Genomic DNA, 17,759 nt, shown 5'->3' on the forward strand with positions numbered 1-17,759 from the left:
CAAATCGGTCAAATGGAGAAAACACAAGGAGATTTTATCGTGTACGATAATGTGTTGTTCATAAGGGGGGAAAAGTCAAGAAATTGACTGAAAAACGCAGGAAAAAGTGGCTTGTAAACCTGCGTCTGCAGTCGGGAGGAGCCAATCGAATAATGCTCATGTGTGCAAATTGTTGATATAAGATATAATATTAAGATATTAATACAGATATAAATATATAATCCAAGGCTGCCACCTCAAGCATTCAGCGTGAGACAGTCAGAAGTCACTCAGTGCTAAACGCCACACACAGACACGATGTAAATAAGATATTATTCGCAGTTCAGAGAACTTCATTGATTATAACGGAACATTGTGAGATTGCAATAAACTGAAGTGAGTGACAGCTTTTTAGTGATTATATAGAAGCACTATTTACTCGATTTTTGGCCATGGGTCCTGTTAGCAGCATGTAAAACTCCTTTTATTTAAATTCTGATTTGATTATAGCCTATAAAACGAGCAAATAGCGCTTCCATGTAATCACTAATGCTGTTTATCGCAATCTCACGGTTCCTTATAATCAGTGAAGCTCTCTGAACTGCAAATAATATTATTTACATCATGTCTACGTGTGGCGTTTAGCACTGAGTGAATTCGGACTGGGTCACCTTGTATCTATTTATATATGTCTTTGTTAATAAAAGTTATAATAATATTAATAATTTGCACACACGAGCATTATCCGATTGGCTCCTCCCGACCGCAGACGCAGGTTTACAAGCCACTTTTTCCTGCGTTTTTCCAGTCGATTAAATCTCTAAAATCTCCTTGTGTTTTGCCCATTTGACCGATTTGAGCATTCATAAACAACGCAAAACACAGGCATCTTGAGTTTCTGCTTCTGATTCCTATGGAGAAAAAATTACTTCCTGCCCTCCAGCTGCATTTTGCGTGTCATCAGAATCACCCGATTGTATTTTTATGAGATATCTGTAAACCGTGTTCTCATTTCTGTCATAGCCTATATGTTAATGTTGTGTAGTGTTCACTTACAGTCTGACAAGGAAAGGATGGTTCACCTCCGTCAGAACCTCTTTCTCATTATGCACGTGTTGCTCCTGCTTCAGACGAATTACATCTGGGATTTTCATCGCCTTCAGAGCAAAAAAACTTCTTGTCTTTTTATCCTTCACCAGAAAAACCCGTCCAAAGGTTCCTGTACCTGAAACAATGTGGAATATTGATATAAGAAGAACGGCTTCAATGTAGAAATCAATGTTAAAATATTTTCTTAAACCACAGTGAACCCATAATATACAGACAACTAAGCCATACTTAAAAATGGGGGTGAATTTATTCATCTTTGCTCAGTTTTTCTTCCCAGCATCCAAAGCAAACCATCAAATCTATAAATTCTTTTGTGACGACCACTTTAACACACTTCTTAAATATTATCTGAGAGTATAGAAACATGTTTGTGTTTGGTCTCTCCACAGAGATTTGTTGTTCACAGATGAATGGCACTCAGAGCTGGGAGAGTAAAATTCTCAAAGACGACCCGTTTCAAAGAAGTCTTTGATTTCCACTGTACAGGGACACGGGTTTCAGTGGGTAATAGATCTTACATTACACGCATATGATCAATGGTAACAGAGAGAGCAGGGCACCTTGAACCACCCACCAAATTACAGGCTACTCCGTCTCACCGGAGTGCTGTTACAAGCCTTAGAGGTCAATACCTACAGCAAACAATTTTAGATTTAGATTTAGATTCAACTTTATTGTCATTTATGCAGAGTACAAGTACAGAGCTAATGAAATGCAGTTAGCATCTAACCAGAAGTGCAAGAATATAGTGTTTTATATACATATAAGTGCAGAGTAAGTGAAGATATGATTTACAGAATGTACAGTGGAATTGCTATATACAGTATTGAGCAGAGTATATACAGAATATAAATAGGAATGCAATGTAGGGATTGTATGTACATTATGAACAGAGCAATGTAGATTATATAGATTACAGATTATATATACACATTATGAACAGCAGAAACGTGAGAACAGTGGTAATAAATAAATACAGCTGGATGAGTGTGCAAAGTATTGATAGAACAATGTATTCTATGCAAAAATAGCAGTAGTGCAATATTTTATAGAAATAGTTTACTGTGCTTGTACAGTAACAACTATAGACAGTTTATAGTGTAATAACTTTAACAATGTGCAGTCTGTGCAAAATATGAGTAGTGCAAATGCATGTGTGTAAAGTACTGTGACCAGTGCAGTAATAAGCAGGTGCAGGTTAGATTGGTGGTGTGGCGTTCAGAAGTGTTACAGCCTCGGGGAAGAAGCTCTTCCTGAGCCTACAAGTGCGAGAGCGTAGGCACCTGTAACGCCTGCCGGATGGAAGGAGGGTGAAAAGTCCATGGTTGGGGTGAGAGGCATCCTTGATGATGTTTCTTGCCCTGCCCAGACAGCGCTTATGATAAATGTTCTCAATGGAAGTTAACTGGGTGCCGGTGATCCGTTGAGCAGTTTTCACCACCCGCTGGAGTGCTTTGCGGTCAGATGCGGAGCAATTGCTGTACCATACTGAGATGCAGTTCGTGAGTATGCTCTCAATGGTACAGCGGTAGAATTCCACAAGGATCCTGGGATTCAGGTGAACTTTCTTAAGGCTCCTTAAGAAGTAAAGGCGCTGCTGTGCCTTTTTGACCAGAGTGGAGGTGTTATGGGACCAGGTGAGGTCATAAGAGATGTGGATGCCAAGGAACTTGAAACTCGACACACGCTCCACTACAGCTCCGTTGATGTAGATGGGTGTGTGTGCATGACTCCTAGTCCGCCTGAAGTCCACAATGATCTCCTTTGTCTTCTGGGTGTTTAGTTGTAGATTATTGGTGGCACACCACACAGCCAGGTGCTGCACCTCATCCCTGTAGGCTGACTCATCGTCATCCTTGATCAGACCTACCACCGTGGTGTCATCTGCAAATTTGATGATGGTGTTGGAGCCATAAACAGGAACACAGTCATGGGTGAAGAGGGAGTACAAGAGAGGGCTCAGTACGCAGCCCTGTGGCACGCCGGTGTTCAGGGTGATGATGGAGGAGGAGAGGTTATCTAACTTGACGGACTGAGGTCTGTTATTCAATTTGACAGGCTATTTGGACAATACATCCTATTATATGTTCTTATATCCTATTATATGCATCCTATTATATGTTCTATATTATATGGGTGTTGATGGTGCAGTGGATAAGACACATGCCTTTGGTGTGAGAGACCCGGGTTCGAATCCACTGTGAGACACCAATGTGTCCCTGAGCAAGACACTTAACTCCTAGTTGCTCCAGAGGCGTGCGACCTCTGACATATATAGCAATTGTAAGTCGCTTTGGATAAAAGCGTCAGCTAAATGAATAAATGTAAATGTTCTTAGACCTAAGCTTCACACTTAATGCTTAACTAATCCTTGATGATAAACCAAACTAAACTTTACAGCATCATGGCGAAAAAAAAGAACAGACATGCCCAGAAATCTGTATGTGAGGAGTTGGTGTACACTGCGTGTACTAGCACTCGGGTCAAGAGGCGGAAAACCATAGTTGTGGAGTAGTGGCAGTTGTTTGGATTTAAAGGCCATGGATCAAGTGGACCAAGGAGCTGAGATACCACAGAGAGGCTTGTGTTTTATTTGTTTAACTTAGCTTTTGCTTGAGAAAGACTTTTTACCTAGACCCCCCCCGAGACAAAACAAATACCCTTGACATTTTTATGGATGGAAAAAAAGAAAAAAGAAAAAAGAAATCATGGTTTTTGATTTACACTAGCATTCAAAAGTTTTAGGTCAGTGAGATATTTTAACTTTATTTTTAATACTTTGAATTAATCTTAATACTTTTAATCAGCAAAGATGTATTAAATTGATAATTGGTTTTTTTTTTTTTTTTGTATTTTTATGATCGCTTTAAAAGCTGTATAACCATATATTCATGACATAAAAACCATGGAATACAATTAAAGGAATAGTTCACCCAAAAATGAAAATGTTGTCATCATTTACTCACCCTCATGTCGTTCCACACTTGTATAAGTTTTCTTCTTATGTTGAACACAAAAGAAAATATTTTGAAGAATCAAACAGTTGTTTGTCCCCATTGACTTCTAGGGATGGGCGATATCTTATCGTTTGCGACATACTGATATACATTCGCCCCACTAAAAGAATTAGTCCTCCTACGCTAATAACGATAAAGTCTAGGTCTGTGTGCAAATGTGTGGAGCGACACGGCGGAAGGTGGACGTTAAATTGAGGAGGAGTATATTGCTAAAAGATGAGCTACTTCTACAATCTGGAACTAAGATTTGGTTAGGGCTGTACAGTGCGACAAAAAAATCGGTCTGAGCCTTGAAAAAATTTACTACAGTAGCACATGTGCAATACAGTTTTGCATGTGTATGAGCCTGTTTACAAACCTGTTGTCCAACAAAGATACCATTTATTGACATGCTTTTTCTCCAAATTAACTTAATAACATAAGTCAAGTGTTTGAAATGACTTTTTGTGATCAGACATGATTTCAAAAATCACAGAATGAGGCAGATATCATACTTTATCCTTATAAAAAATACCCAAGATTGCTTGAAGAACACAGATAAACCATATATTGTCCCAATCGTATGTTTATTGTCTTCAAGTTTCTCAATCTGAACTGAACTGAAAGATCTAAGACTTTTTCTATGTAAACAAAATATTTTTTTATTTTGTCTCTTTGTCTCAAATATTGTTCACAAATCTGTCTAAATCTGTGTTAACGAAAACCAGTCAGTATCTGGTGTGATCACCATTTGCCTCACGCAGTGCAACACATCTCCTTTGCATAGAAAAGTGAGGTGAACTCTAACACAGAATTAGACAGATTTGTGAACAATATTTGAGAGAAACAGGCCTTTTGTGTACATAGAAAGAGTCTTAGATCTTTCAGTTCAGCTCATGAAAAATGGGGGCAAAAACAAAAGTGTTGCGTTTATAATTTTGTTCAGTATGTATGTATGTATATATATATATATATATATATATATATATATATATATATATATATTTATACTTGTATATCACTTATATTATATATAGATATAAATATTTTATATAAATCTAAAAAATGTTCATAATATATACATGTATTAATCACGATTAATAATTTTGCAGCCCTAAAAAATATTTTTTAATGGAATTTCTGAAATAAAACCATTGCCTAGTAACATTATAAAAGGACAATCCAGTACTGAGACTCATGGCTGCTTTTCCATGTACAGTAAAAATGAAAGCGTAAATGTCATAAGAGTTAGATTTCAAAAAAGTCTAGAAACAGAATTAGAAGCAAAATGATTAATGCTGTACAGAACACCGAATTAAGCTCTGCTCTTTTTGTAACAGGGTAGTTTCAGACGACCTAAATTTCCTTGTAGTTACATTGTGATGAGTTACGAGCTACGATACTGATGGAATAACTGACATGGAATGTTGGCATTTAACACATTTACCTGACACAAGGAATCTTTGTTCAGAGATCACCGAGTTGACATGGTTACACAAGCATGGAAGAAAACAAATGCATTGGCTGTCAGAGGGGAGGGAACGGGACTGGTAACATGTGAAGCAAGACACTTGATGACACATTATTACATCATGTTTCCTGCCTGTTAAAGGGAAATCTTATTCAGCTAGCAACACATTCAAACCATCAAAGGAGTTGTTATTGTGAACTTATAAGTGAAAAAATCAGTCACTATAGAATACAATATGACAGACACAATGCTTCATTATTCTCCTCCACCTTCGTATTGGTCAGACACAATCGATAGCTACGTTTACATGCACCCAAATAATCTGTTAGTAACTGGACTCATGGCTCGATCAGATTGAAAAGCCTTCATGTAAACGTGAACTGATCCGAATGAGCTCAATCTGAAAATCAACAAAAGATGTAAAAACTCAAAAAAAAAACGAATTTATATGCAAGCCAAGGACAGTTTTACTTAATAAATCTAAAGTCTGCTTGTGGTGGGGTGATGTTTGTTCCATCTTATTAAGCTCAAGAGATGGATTCATTGATGCATTTTGACTATAGAACTATATCTTAAAATTATAACTAAGGCCAGATTCAAATCCAAAGTCAGGTTCTAAAATAATTTATATTGATACAGACTTAAAAAAAATCTCTCGAAAATATACTTTTGTACCTTGATCAAATAATTTGTGACTGTGAGTGAGCCACAGTTTGCCTAGTCTTGAGTAGCCAGACTGACGGCAGAAGGTTTGGGAACCATTGCAGCTTTGAATGGTCAAGACTGGCCAAGAGGCCATATGACAGACAGGTAAAACAACCAATCATGTTTCCTTTTTTTGCCACATCATGTTTAGGGGCGTGGAAATATCCCCACAATAACAGGCTGGTGTGTAAAACTCTCGGAAATATTTTAAGGAGTAGATGCCGTAAACTTACATATTTCATATACTTTTAAAAATCCAGCATTTAGTTGATCCTGATAAGAGCTCATTATCAAAGTTGCAATCATGATCTTCCATGAGAGGTTTGGCATCACGACATCTTGGTTCCCAGGTGGAACTTTAAAGAACAAAAATCTTGTAGAATTCAACCAATCAGATGACGACTTTGAAACTCTAGAAGTGTTTACAATTTTGTGTGCCATATATGGTTGAATGGTTCATCAAAATCGAACCGAAATCGCAAACATTTTGATTGATGTGATTATTAAATCGCAAAGGCTACGATTTTTTATAAAATAAACATAGGCACAGTGTCAGTAGTAAATGCTGCTCATCTCTGCAAGTGCTTTGAGTTTGAGTCCCTTATAATGTGCATCTGAAAAAGCAACATGCCAAACATCCTCCCAAATTTATATAGGAAAAATAATGCTTCTCTCTAAAGAAATTTGAAGTAAACCTATGATAATCCATGTTTTTCTGAAGGGTATATAAGTGAACAGAAGTTGTTTTTCCCCCATAGTGGATGCATAAAAGACTTATAATTCATATTAGAGACATGGACTTTTTGATTTGACATAACGCCCGATTTAAAAAAAAAAAAAGAAAGAAATTACTGTCAAAGATTTTTATCATAACAGTATCATGTACAGTTATAGGCTGCCTGCATGTTAACAAATAACCTTGCAGTTTTTTGTAAAACAATAGATTTCTGTAAAATAAAATTAGTATTTTCTTACATTTTACTGGCCTACATTTTAAATCGCAATTTTAACCAGAAAAATTGTGCAGCCATAGTGTCATATGCATCAGACTTTTAGTTATATTCAACAACCATGCATGTGCATCAATCAAGAGACAGATATGATATGAATCACGTATTGAGAAAACATAAAATAATCACAAATAAGTATATATTACATGGTAAAAAAAGATTATACATAGCTAAATTTGGAAATTTCCATCAAGGTCTATCATTTGTTGTGTTTTTATAGGCTATTCAACTCTTTGGTGCTTTGAAGGACTGATACATTGATAATGAAACAATAATAATAAAACAAGAAATGAGCTTTCCCTCTACTCCCTTTCTTTTAGAATAAACCACATATGGCTTTGTAGAGTAAATGCGCTTTGTGGAAGTATTTAACAGAATACACTTCCTGCTGTCAATAAATAATGTGGTAAACCCACCCCACAGCTTAGTGAATATTTTACATTATCAGCATATAATTTGTATGCATCTTACACAATGCAATCTTATAGCATAGCCTTCATAGCTCAAAGTCTAAATTCTCTTCATTCACAATTGAACAGGAACGATTGGATTCAAATAGTTTGCAAGAGTGTAAACACAAAAAAGCTGTAAAAGTGAGTAGATGAGTTTTCCTGTTTGGCGTGATGACGTTTAATGACCGCAACCTCTGTAGGCATTTAGTCACCTGTTAGCAACCACGTAAATGCTTAAAGAAAACAAAACACCACAAGTGTTACACGTTATAGATCTATTTCATTTTTAAGAATTGCCCAATAAAGTTTAAGTTATTTTATAGTGAATTTTGCACATTTTCTTCAAGAAAGACAAAACTTAGATTTTTGGTTGATTGAGCATCCTTTCTTTAAAGGGGACCTATTATGCAAAAATCCCTTTTATAAGGTGTTTGAACACAGTTGTGTGACTGCAGTGTGTGAAAACAACCAGCCTATCATGTTAAAAATCCACCATCTAATTTTTTTATAAAACCAACAAATCATGAACAGTCTCTCCAAAAGAGCCGTTTCAGATTCTCCCTCTGTTCACGTCACCGAAGGGAAAAAGTCCCACCCATTTGTGACGCTTTCTGCCCTATTAGCATAAACACAGCCCTGAGTGAGAAGCTGCAGTCCGCAATTACTGGAGTTATATACAATGTCAGCGCCTAAGAGGCATTACAAGTGTTGTGCACTGGGATGCACTAATGAACATAGGAGCCTTCATAATCTCCCCTCATCTGAGCCGAGGACACTATGGTTAAATTTAATTTTTGAAGGAAATATCCTGGAAAAAATCTGTAATGTTCCCTAAATGTTTAGGAATCAATACCAACGCTTCGTGTGCGAACGTCAGCTCCAGACAAAGTAAGTATTACGTGTTTGTTTTCCAAATTGCCTTTCTGGAAGAGCTTCTTGGCACTCTGTAAGGCTAATTGCTAAAGCTATCATTGTCTCTGCCTGTTTTCACTGATGCTGCCTTCAAGAATGATTGTGAATAGGAATGTGATAGTTAAAAGTTGCATATGAAAGCAATGTGAGTTGATAGCTTGAAATTGTCGAGCTCATAATCAGAAGTGGGACTTATAAAGTTTGTCATAGCATGAGACCAGCTATGTTGTTATTTTAATCCCGCCGTGCTCCCCGTCTGTGTAATTCATAAACGCAAATTTATTATGCACAGTATAATCATATAACAGACTTTGCAACAGAGTATGCTTTCTATAAAGATAACAGGCTTGTACTAATAGTGGAATGTTTATTTGCAAAGGCTAGCACTGCTAATGCCAGAGCTTGAGCTCTTGAAGCCCCACCCTCTTCTCCAGGAGCAACAGCTGATTTGCATTTAAAGCAACATACTCAAAATCAGCGCGTTTTGGCTCATACCCTAAAAGTGGCAATTTTAACAAGCTATAAAAATTTATCTGGGTATTCTGAGCTAAAACTTCACATATACGCTCTGGAGACATCAGAGACTTATTTTACATCTTGTTAAAAGGGACATAATAGGCCCCCTTTAACCTTTTTGAAATATAACAAGTGAAAATACCTTGAGCAAATAGATTTCAGGGCTATGGAACTGTAAGTGCAAAAATACTAACACATTTCCAGGTTTTAGTGCTCATTTCTCTATTCCAGGCTGTTGCTAAGCATTTAATATAAAACTGCTGTGCACTGCTGGGTATCAGTGTACAAATTTCAATTCGCATTTTTTTTCAACAGCTTGAATAAATATCCAGAATTTACATTATATTTTCTATATTTCCAGTTTTCTAAACAGTCAGATTACTTGTTTCGGGTGGCAGATGCCACTTTTTCTATATGGGAGTAGTTTTTTACTTTTCAGTTACCAACCTTAACCATTATCAGACAATTACCATGATTATGAGACACTGACCTTATTTTGATCCATTAATGAATGCCTTAATTGAGTCATTAAATGGCATCATTAATGGATTATTTGAAGTCTTCTTGGTAAACCATATTCTAAAACTGGTCTTTATAAAGGCTGTAAAGGTTCTTTTAAAAAGCAAATCTCAAGCACATTTTCAGCCTATAACTAGGAAACCTGTGTTTTTATTAATTTTCTGCCATCACATCTGACTTTATATTTTTTGGGCAGGAATACGCTTCACTGAGCTGCATTTAGCCATGCTGTGATATCAAATGCCTTAAAATGTTTTAGCTGCATTTTCCCTTATTTAACAAAAGAACACTTGTGCTGTATTATCCACATTAATTCTCTATTCCGCCATGAATCAAATCAGAGCAAAACCCAAGAAAAGAGTGAGTTCTGACAATTATTTCCTCATTATTTTAATGACAATGTAACGGTAAGAGCATTCAGATAGGAGCTTAAATCATTTGTCATAGGGTGCAAATCTCTACCATCCCACAAAAAGCTCTGCAAATTGGATTATTTATGCTGGGCCTAATGCTATAGTATACACTTCAGATCCATTTTTATACAGGAGATCGCCTCTCAAAATGCTATGAAAAACATTTTCCCCTAAACCACAAAGCAATTTTCTTGTACAGTAAATCACAGATATGACAAAGATCGTTGTTTCTTGGAAATAGCACTTACGTATTCGGTCTGAAAAAAAACTGTGAGGCTGCTCCGATAATTATGTGAGAATCAAGCATTTGTACTTACAGATCTCAGCTTAAGCTTTGCTTCAGTTTGTATTCTATTATATTCCATTCTATCAGTTTAAATAGTTTGTTTTGATATATATTATGTTAGGGCTATATTATAAACCTGATAAATAATTGACCTTGTTTTTGAGTCTTTGACTTTGAGTCTCTTGCTCTTAATTAATTTCAAAAATACAGAAAAAACAGTTATGATGAAATATTATTGCAATTTCTAATATTGCTTTCCAATTTTAATACCTATACTTTAAAATAGCATTTATTCCTGTGATCAAAGTTGAATTTTCAGCATCATTACTCCAGTCTTCAGTGTTCCATGATCCTTCAGAAATCATTCTAATATGCTGATTTATTATCAGTGTTGAAACTGCTGTGCTGCTTAATATTTATTTGGAACCTGTGTTACTTTTTTCTTTGATTCTCTGATTAATCAAAAGTTTAAAAGAACAGCATTTATTCAAAATAGAAATATTTTCTAACAATAGAAGTCTTTACTATCAATTTTATCCATTTAACACATCCTTGCTGAATAACATTTTTTGAAAATTTTTAAAGTATCTTTAAAAAAGAAAATCAGCGTATTAGAATGATTTCTAAAGGATCATGTGACACTGAAAATACTGATTGCTTCACAGGAATTAATTACATTTTAAAGTATATTAAGATAGAAAACATTTATTTTAAACTGCAATAATATTTCACAATATTTTGTGAAATAATATTCAGTATTTTTTATCAAATAGATACAGCCTTGATGAGCATAAGAAACTTCTTAAAAAAAAAATGATCCAAACTTTTGAACTGCAGTGTATTGTTCAGTAAAAATGTTTTCTCAGGTAACCTAAAATGTACATCATTTAGTTACATCAAGGGTCAAATCAAATATAAATAGCACATTAAAGTTAAAAGTTGCTGTACAGGTCTGGTATAAAGAATGTTTTTGCTCAGGTGCCCGAAATGTCTGCCCAATAGAGAAAAGTTTTGCTCAGCAAGAAAAAAAAATTAGAGGGAACATTGCTCCCACGGGTCCTTAAATTTGATATAACTAAACTGAAGAGTTTTTAAGGCCTTAGTTTTAAATATGTTAAATGGTATAAGAAATGTTTTTTCAAATTGCCTTAAATAGATTTTTAAGAATTCTGCAAATACCTTGTAAATAGTAAAATAAAACTCTTTCCTTGATATTCGTGTATTGAAAATGTTTTTGATTGACATTTATGGTCTTTATTTTATTTGGGCTAGTTAAATTAATTTTCGGGCTACCAAAATCTGAGGAGTACCTGCCCGAAGGGTTACTAGGGATTTAGAAATTTTGCGAGCCCTGCAATCCAAACAACACAATCAACACATTCAAAAGTTCAAACAAAGATGTTACTTAATAAGCATTCAGCATTTGTTTTCCTTTTTAAATTTGGTGTAAAGAAAGAAGGTCTTTACCAGTGCAACTAAATAAAACTAAAGTAGGCCATATAAATAAATAATTCCAAAATGTTAAATCAAATAACGTTTAGTGCAACTAGTAAAACAAAGATGCTACTGCATCTTATACAGTGCTTTTTAAATCAAATTAAGTCAATGTCATTTTAAGGTAAAATAAAAAATCATCCAGAACTGACGTTTGCTTCTGGTTTTTTAATGTGCATGCTAGGGATGGGCATGTTCTGAAAATTTTGCATTCGAATATTCTGACTCATAAAAAAACTAATATTAATATTTAAATGAGGTTTAATGAGAAAGACGTTATTTTAATTATCAAGTTTTTGTCACAATTTCTGAACAAGCTTATGATTAGCCGTTACTCAACAATGTTCTACAACAATGTTACGTTATATTGCAAGGTTTTATTTTGGTTGAATGCATGTGTATTCAACAAAAATACATAAAAAAAAAAAAAAAAGCATTCAAGATCAAGCAGAGCAAACGGAAAAATCAAGCAGACTGTTCCAATTACAGTACAGAATGTGGCTACATATACTCGAGTCAGCCTATATTTGTGTTTACATAGTTTCACGTATTAATTCTGAGAGAAACAATAATATCCACATGCTAGGGTTAAAGTTTTTCCCTCAGTCTGATAACAATAAGAACGCGCTGACAAAGATAACGTGTGCTAACAGTTTCTTAGCGCTTTGTGTTAAACCACTCTCCCTCGAGAATACTTTATGTCTGAAGATAATTTCACTATCAGATAAACTCTCTTCTCGGCTCAATCGTAGTACAGCTGCGCTCACCTGCAGTCGTAAATGCAGTGATGGACAGCTGTCTTTCCTCAGTCGACTGTGTTTGGAATGTCATGATTTCTCATTGTTCTCATTGTATTATGATAAATCAGTTTCACTAATTCATTTGATCAGAAGCAATTACATTTTGTCAGATCATTTAGATCAATGTAAATCCAAATTTTTCGAGGAAGATGACAACGTTCTGTGATCAAATACTATCAACTTAGAGGATTAGTTCACTTTTAAAAAAAACTTTTGCTGATAATTTACTCACCCCCATGTCATCCAATATGTCCATGTCTTTCTTTCTTCAGTCGAAAAGAAATTAAGGTTTTTGATGAAAACATTTCTCAATATAATGGACTTCATTGGGACCCAAACGGTTCAAGGTCCAAATGACAGTTTCAGTGCAGCTTCAAAGGGCTTTAAACGATACCAGACGATGAATAAGGGTGTTATCTAGCGAAACGATCGGTCATTTCAAAAATAAATAAAAAAGTTTAAGTTTTATAAGCACAAATGCTCGCCTTGCTCTGTTCTGTGATGCGCGTTCGCGACGTCACGTAATACGCAATGACGTTGAAAAGGTCACGGTTGACTTAGGCGGAAGTACCGAGTCAGTGTTTACAAATATGTGGAAGGAGGACCATATACACATATTCAAATGTCTTTGTGTCAGTTTATCGTTTAAAATGCCCATTTGTGCGTATCCTGGGTGTTTTAATATTAAAAAGCCTACTGACTCGGTCAACGTCATTGCGTATTACGTGACGTCGCGAACGCGTGTTAATCCTTTAACACACTCCACAGCGCCACCCAGTGCATGTAGTAATAACACTTTAGGATTTATCATGGATTCCCTGCATTTATGGCCAGCAAATTAACACATAGTAAAATTCCAATAGTGCTTTTATTGTTCGAAAAATAATTACAGACCGAATATTCGAATGTTCGACTATTCGCGCACATCCCTAGTGCATGCAAGTTCTTTACAAAGAGAAGCATTTCAGCTTTGTCACAAGTTAGTCTGTTTCATTTCTCATCCAACACGTGAGAAGCTGCGCTGAACAACCGTTCACTGTCTACGCTTGTGCAGGGCACGGACATACAGTATACGCTCACGCAACTTCAGCATGTGGATCTTATTTGTGCGCCAGTAAACCAACGGCTGTTTGCTTCTTGGTCTCTGTTTTTCTGTGTTTGTTGTGCTTTTGCCGAATGTCTTCCACACAAATGACATGTTTGCGAATGATTACAATGTAGTGTTCAAGCGGGCCGGTCAACCAGTGCATCCCTAGCTTCAATGCTGCTGGACAGAGCCTGGCTTACCCTCACTGTTGCTAGCCAGCACTGCCAACAGGAATCCAGCATGACAAGCTTATACTCGAGAAACTGAAACCTCACAAGGTTGAGGGACTGAGATGGCGTTTCAACATACTATTTACAGTGTACAGTATGGAAGACGGTTTCTGCTTTAGAATAAAACAAATAAATAAAAAGGTTAATGTGAGCTAGAGTATGATAAAGTGACTGTGTGACAATGTTGCAACTACTAGACAAAATATGTAATTACGAGAAATTTGGGAAAAACAGTGAGATTCAAAGTTGCAATTAGCTCACTTTTTTACATAGAGGCAAAAATGGGTGATGCACTGAAATGTTTTTAGATATTTAATCTGAAAATATTTGCATAGGCCTACTGCTATTCTAGCATCAGCTTTGGTCATGGTGAAGTTCGTCCATCTGTCTACAGCTGACATGTTTAACTGTTGTAGCTTATCCTTTTTTTTTTTTTGACTGTGACTGTGCAACTGAGTGTTGATTAAAAAAAGTAGCAAGGGGAATCTTAATCAACCGTCATCAAAATACAGTGTGACAACAACTAACAACAGCAAAAAAACAAAAACAAATCATGCTGACACGTGCAAAATGCCTGTGCACACATTCCGACCTGACCTGTTTTTTTTTCCCAGACATGAACTGTTCTCCTCCTCACCCTGAGGCCCTTAAACAATGAGCTGTCCTTTCAGTTTCATGCAGTCCAGCTAAAAGAAGTAGATATCGCCACAACTACTAATAACTAAGACAGGACGCCTTAAATAGAATGGCAGGACTAATATTAGCAGTCTTCAAGATGTACGTGACATGACTGTCATCTACGGCAAAACATCACTGGTGGATCTAGCGCAGACTAGAATGATGTAAATTGTCCTCTTAGTCATGATGTTTGTTCTATGGCTTGAGTAATAATCCTGTCCAGCTTTTGCCTGAAATCACATGGTGCTAATGAGAACGAAGAAGCACTTGGTGCTCAGAAAGGAGGTAACATGTTGTTGCCATGCAGTTCAATATAAATAGAGGGGCTTGTTTAGAAACTGAACATTCTATTAACAAATACAATTCAGTCACATGAGATTTACTCCTTGTCAGATGGGCCTTGTTCCATCTGTTTGCAAGGCACGTATGTATTTAAATTACTTTTCACTGCCAAATGTGGGAGTAGAAGAGAAGGTGTGTAATGAAACTAATTAAAATGTGTTAGAGGTGTGAGTGAACTAAGATAGAGAGGTCTTCAGGGGCGTAAAGGAAGAGGAAGAACAAAAATACTTGATATTGAGTTCTCTTATTGGCTTATGTTTTAAAGACAAGAAAAGAATGAGCATAAATTAGAAGTAGTAAATTACAAAGTAAATTTGCCATTATAAAATGTAGACGAGAAAAACATTATGGGTTGGATTTTGAAGAGGATTTCAGCAGCTGATAGGGTGGACTTTCAAAAGCACACCAAAAACAGTAGTATTGTGAAATATTATTACAATTTAAAAATATATTGATATGCATTTTAAAATGTCATTTTTCAGCAGCCATCACTACAGTCCTCGGTGTCACATGATCCTTCACAAATTATTCTAATATGCTGATTTGCTGCTAAAGGAACATTATTATCAGTGTTGAAAATAGTTGTGCTGCTTAACAGTTTTATGGAAACCATGATACATTTTTTGATGCTTGAGACTGAGACCATGAGATTTTGTGATGAATACAAAGTTCAAAGAACAACATTAAAGTAAAATTATAGATGCCTTCACTGTCACTTTAATTTAATGCATTCTTGACTAATAAAAGTATTAATGTCTTTGCTTTATGCTTCAGTTAGCCTTTTTTCTTCATTATGATATCAGCACAATTGTATCCTGCTGATATTTGTGACTATGCCCCCCAAAATATCAATTTGAATTTGAATAGAGAAATCATAAAAACATGTTCATCATAAAAGAGCTGTATTCAAGACATAGTCATTGTGAATGAAAACTGTTATATAGGTTGTACTGTTGTGTACTACTTGGGTGTTGAGCAGTCGGCTGATGCAACTGTGAAAATACATTTTTCCAAAAATCTTCCTGGTGTTGTGAAAATTAGACATCTGTGTATATTTATCCCTCACAGTTATTTTCATTCATGAAAAGTTAATGCCATTCACCCTTTCAAAAGATATATGGAGGGAGACACTCCTGATAAATTTCATAGTTTGCTCAGCAGTTTGTTCATGTTGTTTACCTTTACTTCAGAGGTTTCCCATATGAGCCTCACTTTCAAAATGGCAGATGAAATGTTAGTTTTCGTGAATGGCCTCAATTAAATATAAAATAAGCTTAAATGTGACTAAATTCTACTGGTAACAAACAACAAAACATAACTTTGAACTATACTTAGGTCTTGCTCTGGCAAAGCAAGCATGCAGGTGTACAGCCCATTACTGCAGTCATCCCCAAGGGAATTCCCAGGGCAACTTAATATGCTGCTATACAGCTCTAGGTTGTCTCTTTGTATAGTTGGGTAGTCTAAATGGTAAGCTTAGGATCAAAAACTGAACCTTGAAATGCCATACTAAAAATTACAAACACGGGTGTACACATTTTGGAGAGCATGAACACATTTTAGGAAATATTTGTTGAAGAAAACGTGTTTTAATTTGATGCATAATGCCTAGCTCACCAACAGTGGCAATGGTGTCCAGGTCATCTAGCGTGTAGGTCCTGTTGGTGGTCAGGGATGCGGCCCCTGCGGATAACGTGGGACTGCCTGCGTCTGTCCTGCTGCTATCCCGACCAGAACTGCTTTCATTATTTAGTCCAGCTTTGCCTTTAGTTGCTGCCATCTTCTTCCGTGTGATTTTGTAACTCTAGCCACATTAATGGCCACTTCTAGATATCAAGTCTAGTATTTCCGCTTTTGGAAAACGAGCTATTGATAATATACAACATATTCAAGTTAACATATCCTTTGTTCGCACGACTGTGACCCTCTGCTTTCCATCGCCTGTTAGCCAGAAATTTATAATAACAGTAAAGACTAGTAAACATAAAGTCATTCAAATTGTAAGCTATTCATGTCAATGGTACTGTCATTTATTCTATACTTTATTACGGACGTCCCCTGTACGACTACTGTACGTTAACAAAGACGGGATTCAAACTTCAGTCTTACGAATCCAGGAGGTTATCCAGGCGAATTTTTTCAGGATCAAGAAAACGCCATGGACGTTGGTTGATAGTCGCTTAATGTATATTGCCAGATATTAGAGACATTTCAATTATTTACTTCCCCCTTCCGTCCTCATCAAAGAAATCTGAACCCATTTCCCCTTCAAAACATCGCTCAGCAGCAAGGAAGCAGAGAAACGCTTGAAAACTGACAGACAGCGGCGTCGACCAATCAAATGCAGCGCGCTGTCTGTATTATCCAATCGAACGTCTGAAAAGGCGGGGCACTTCCTGAGTGACGGCTTGAGTGCACGTATTTTCCCTGTGGTTTGTAGCACATGTAGACATCACCACGCCTTAGGTACTGGATACTATTTCGGGGGAGGACACGTTGTAGCACGAGTCTTTCTGTCAGGAGAATTTTCACATTTCAGACAAGATGGACTATTTATTAATTTAATTTTACTAAGATGTAGGCTGTATATAAATTATTTTTTTCTTGACCATTTCATCAAAGCACATAGTCGCTAATATACTATGGTGCTATATATACTGGCACTGTAATTCTCAGTCTTCTAGGTGAATGTGTCCAAATAATACTTAACATAATGCTGAACAAAATTATACAATACAGAGTTAGAGAGCTGATAGTTA

At 36.1% G+C, this 17,759-nt stretch overlaps 1 protein-coding gene across 1 annotated transcript in view; it reads right to left on the reverse strand.

Annotated features, from left to right (window-relative positions):
• Positions 1 to 17,291, reverse strand: part of LOC306873359 (cAMP-dependent protein kinase catalytic subunit PRKX-like) — a 43,227-nt gene extending 25,936 nt beyond the window's left edge. Inside the window, exons 1-2 of the mRNA XM_079422596.1 lie at positions 16,618 to 17,291; positions 1,036 to 1,204 (exon numbers count right to left, since the gene is read on the reverse strand). Coding sequence (XP_079278722.1) covers positions 1,036 to 1,204; positions 16,618 to 16,780 — 332 coding nt within the window. The 5' untranslated portion in view covers positions 16,781 to 17,291. The remainder of the gene's footprint in view (positions 1 to 1,035; positions 1,205 to 16,617) is intronic.
• Between the last annotated feature and the right edge of the window lie 468 nt (positions 17,292 to 17,759).

This window comes from Barbus barbus (assembly GCF_936440315.1).
Source record: "Barbus barbus genome assembly, chromosome: 8".
Lineage (NCBI taxonomy): Eukaryota > Metazoa > Chordata > Actinopteri > Cypriniformes > Cyprinidae > Barbus > Barbus barbus.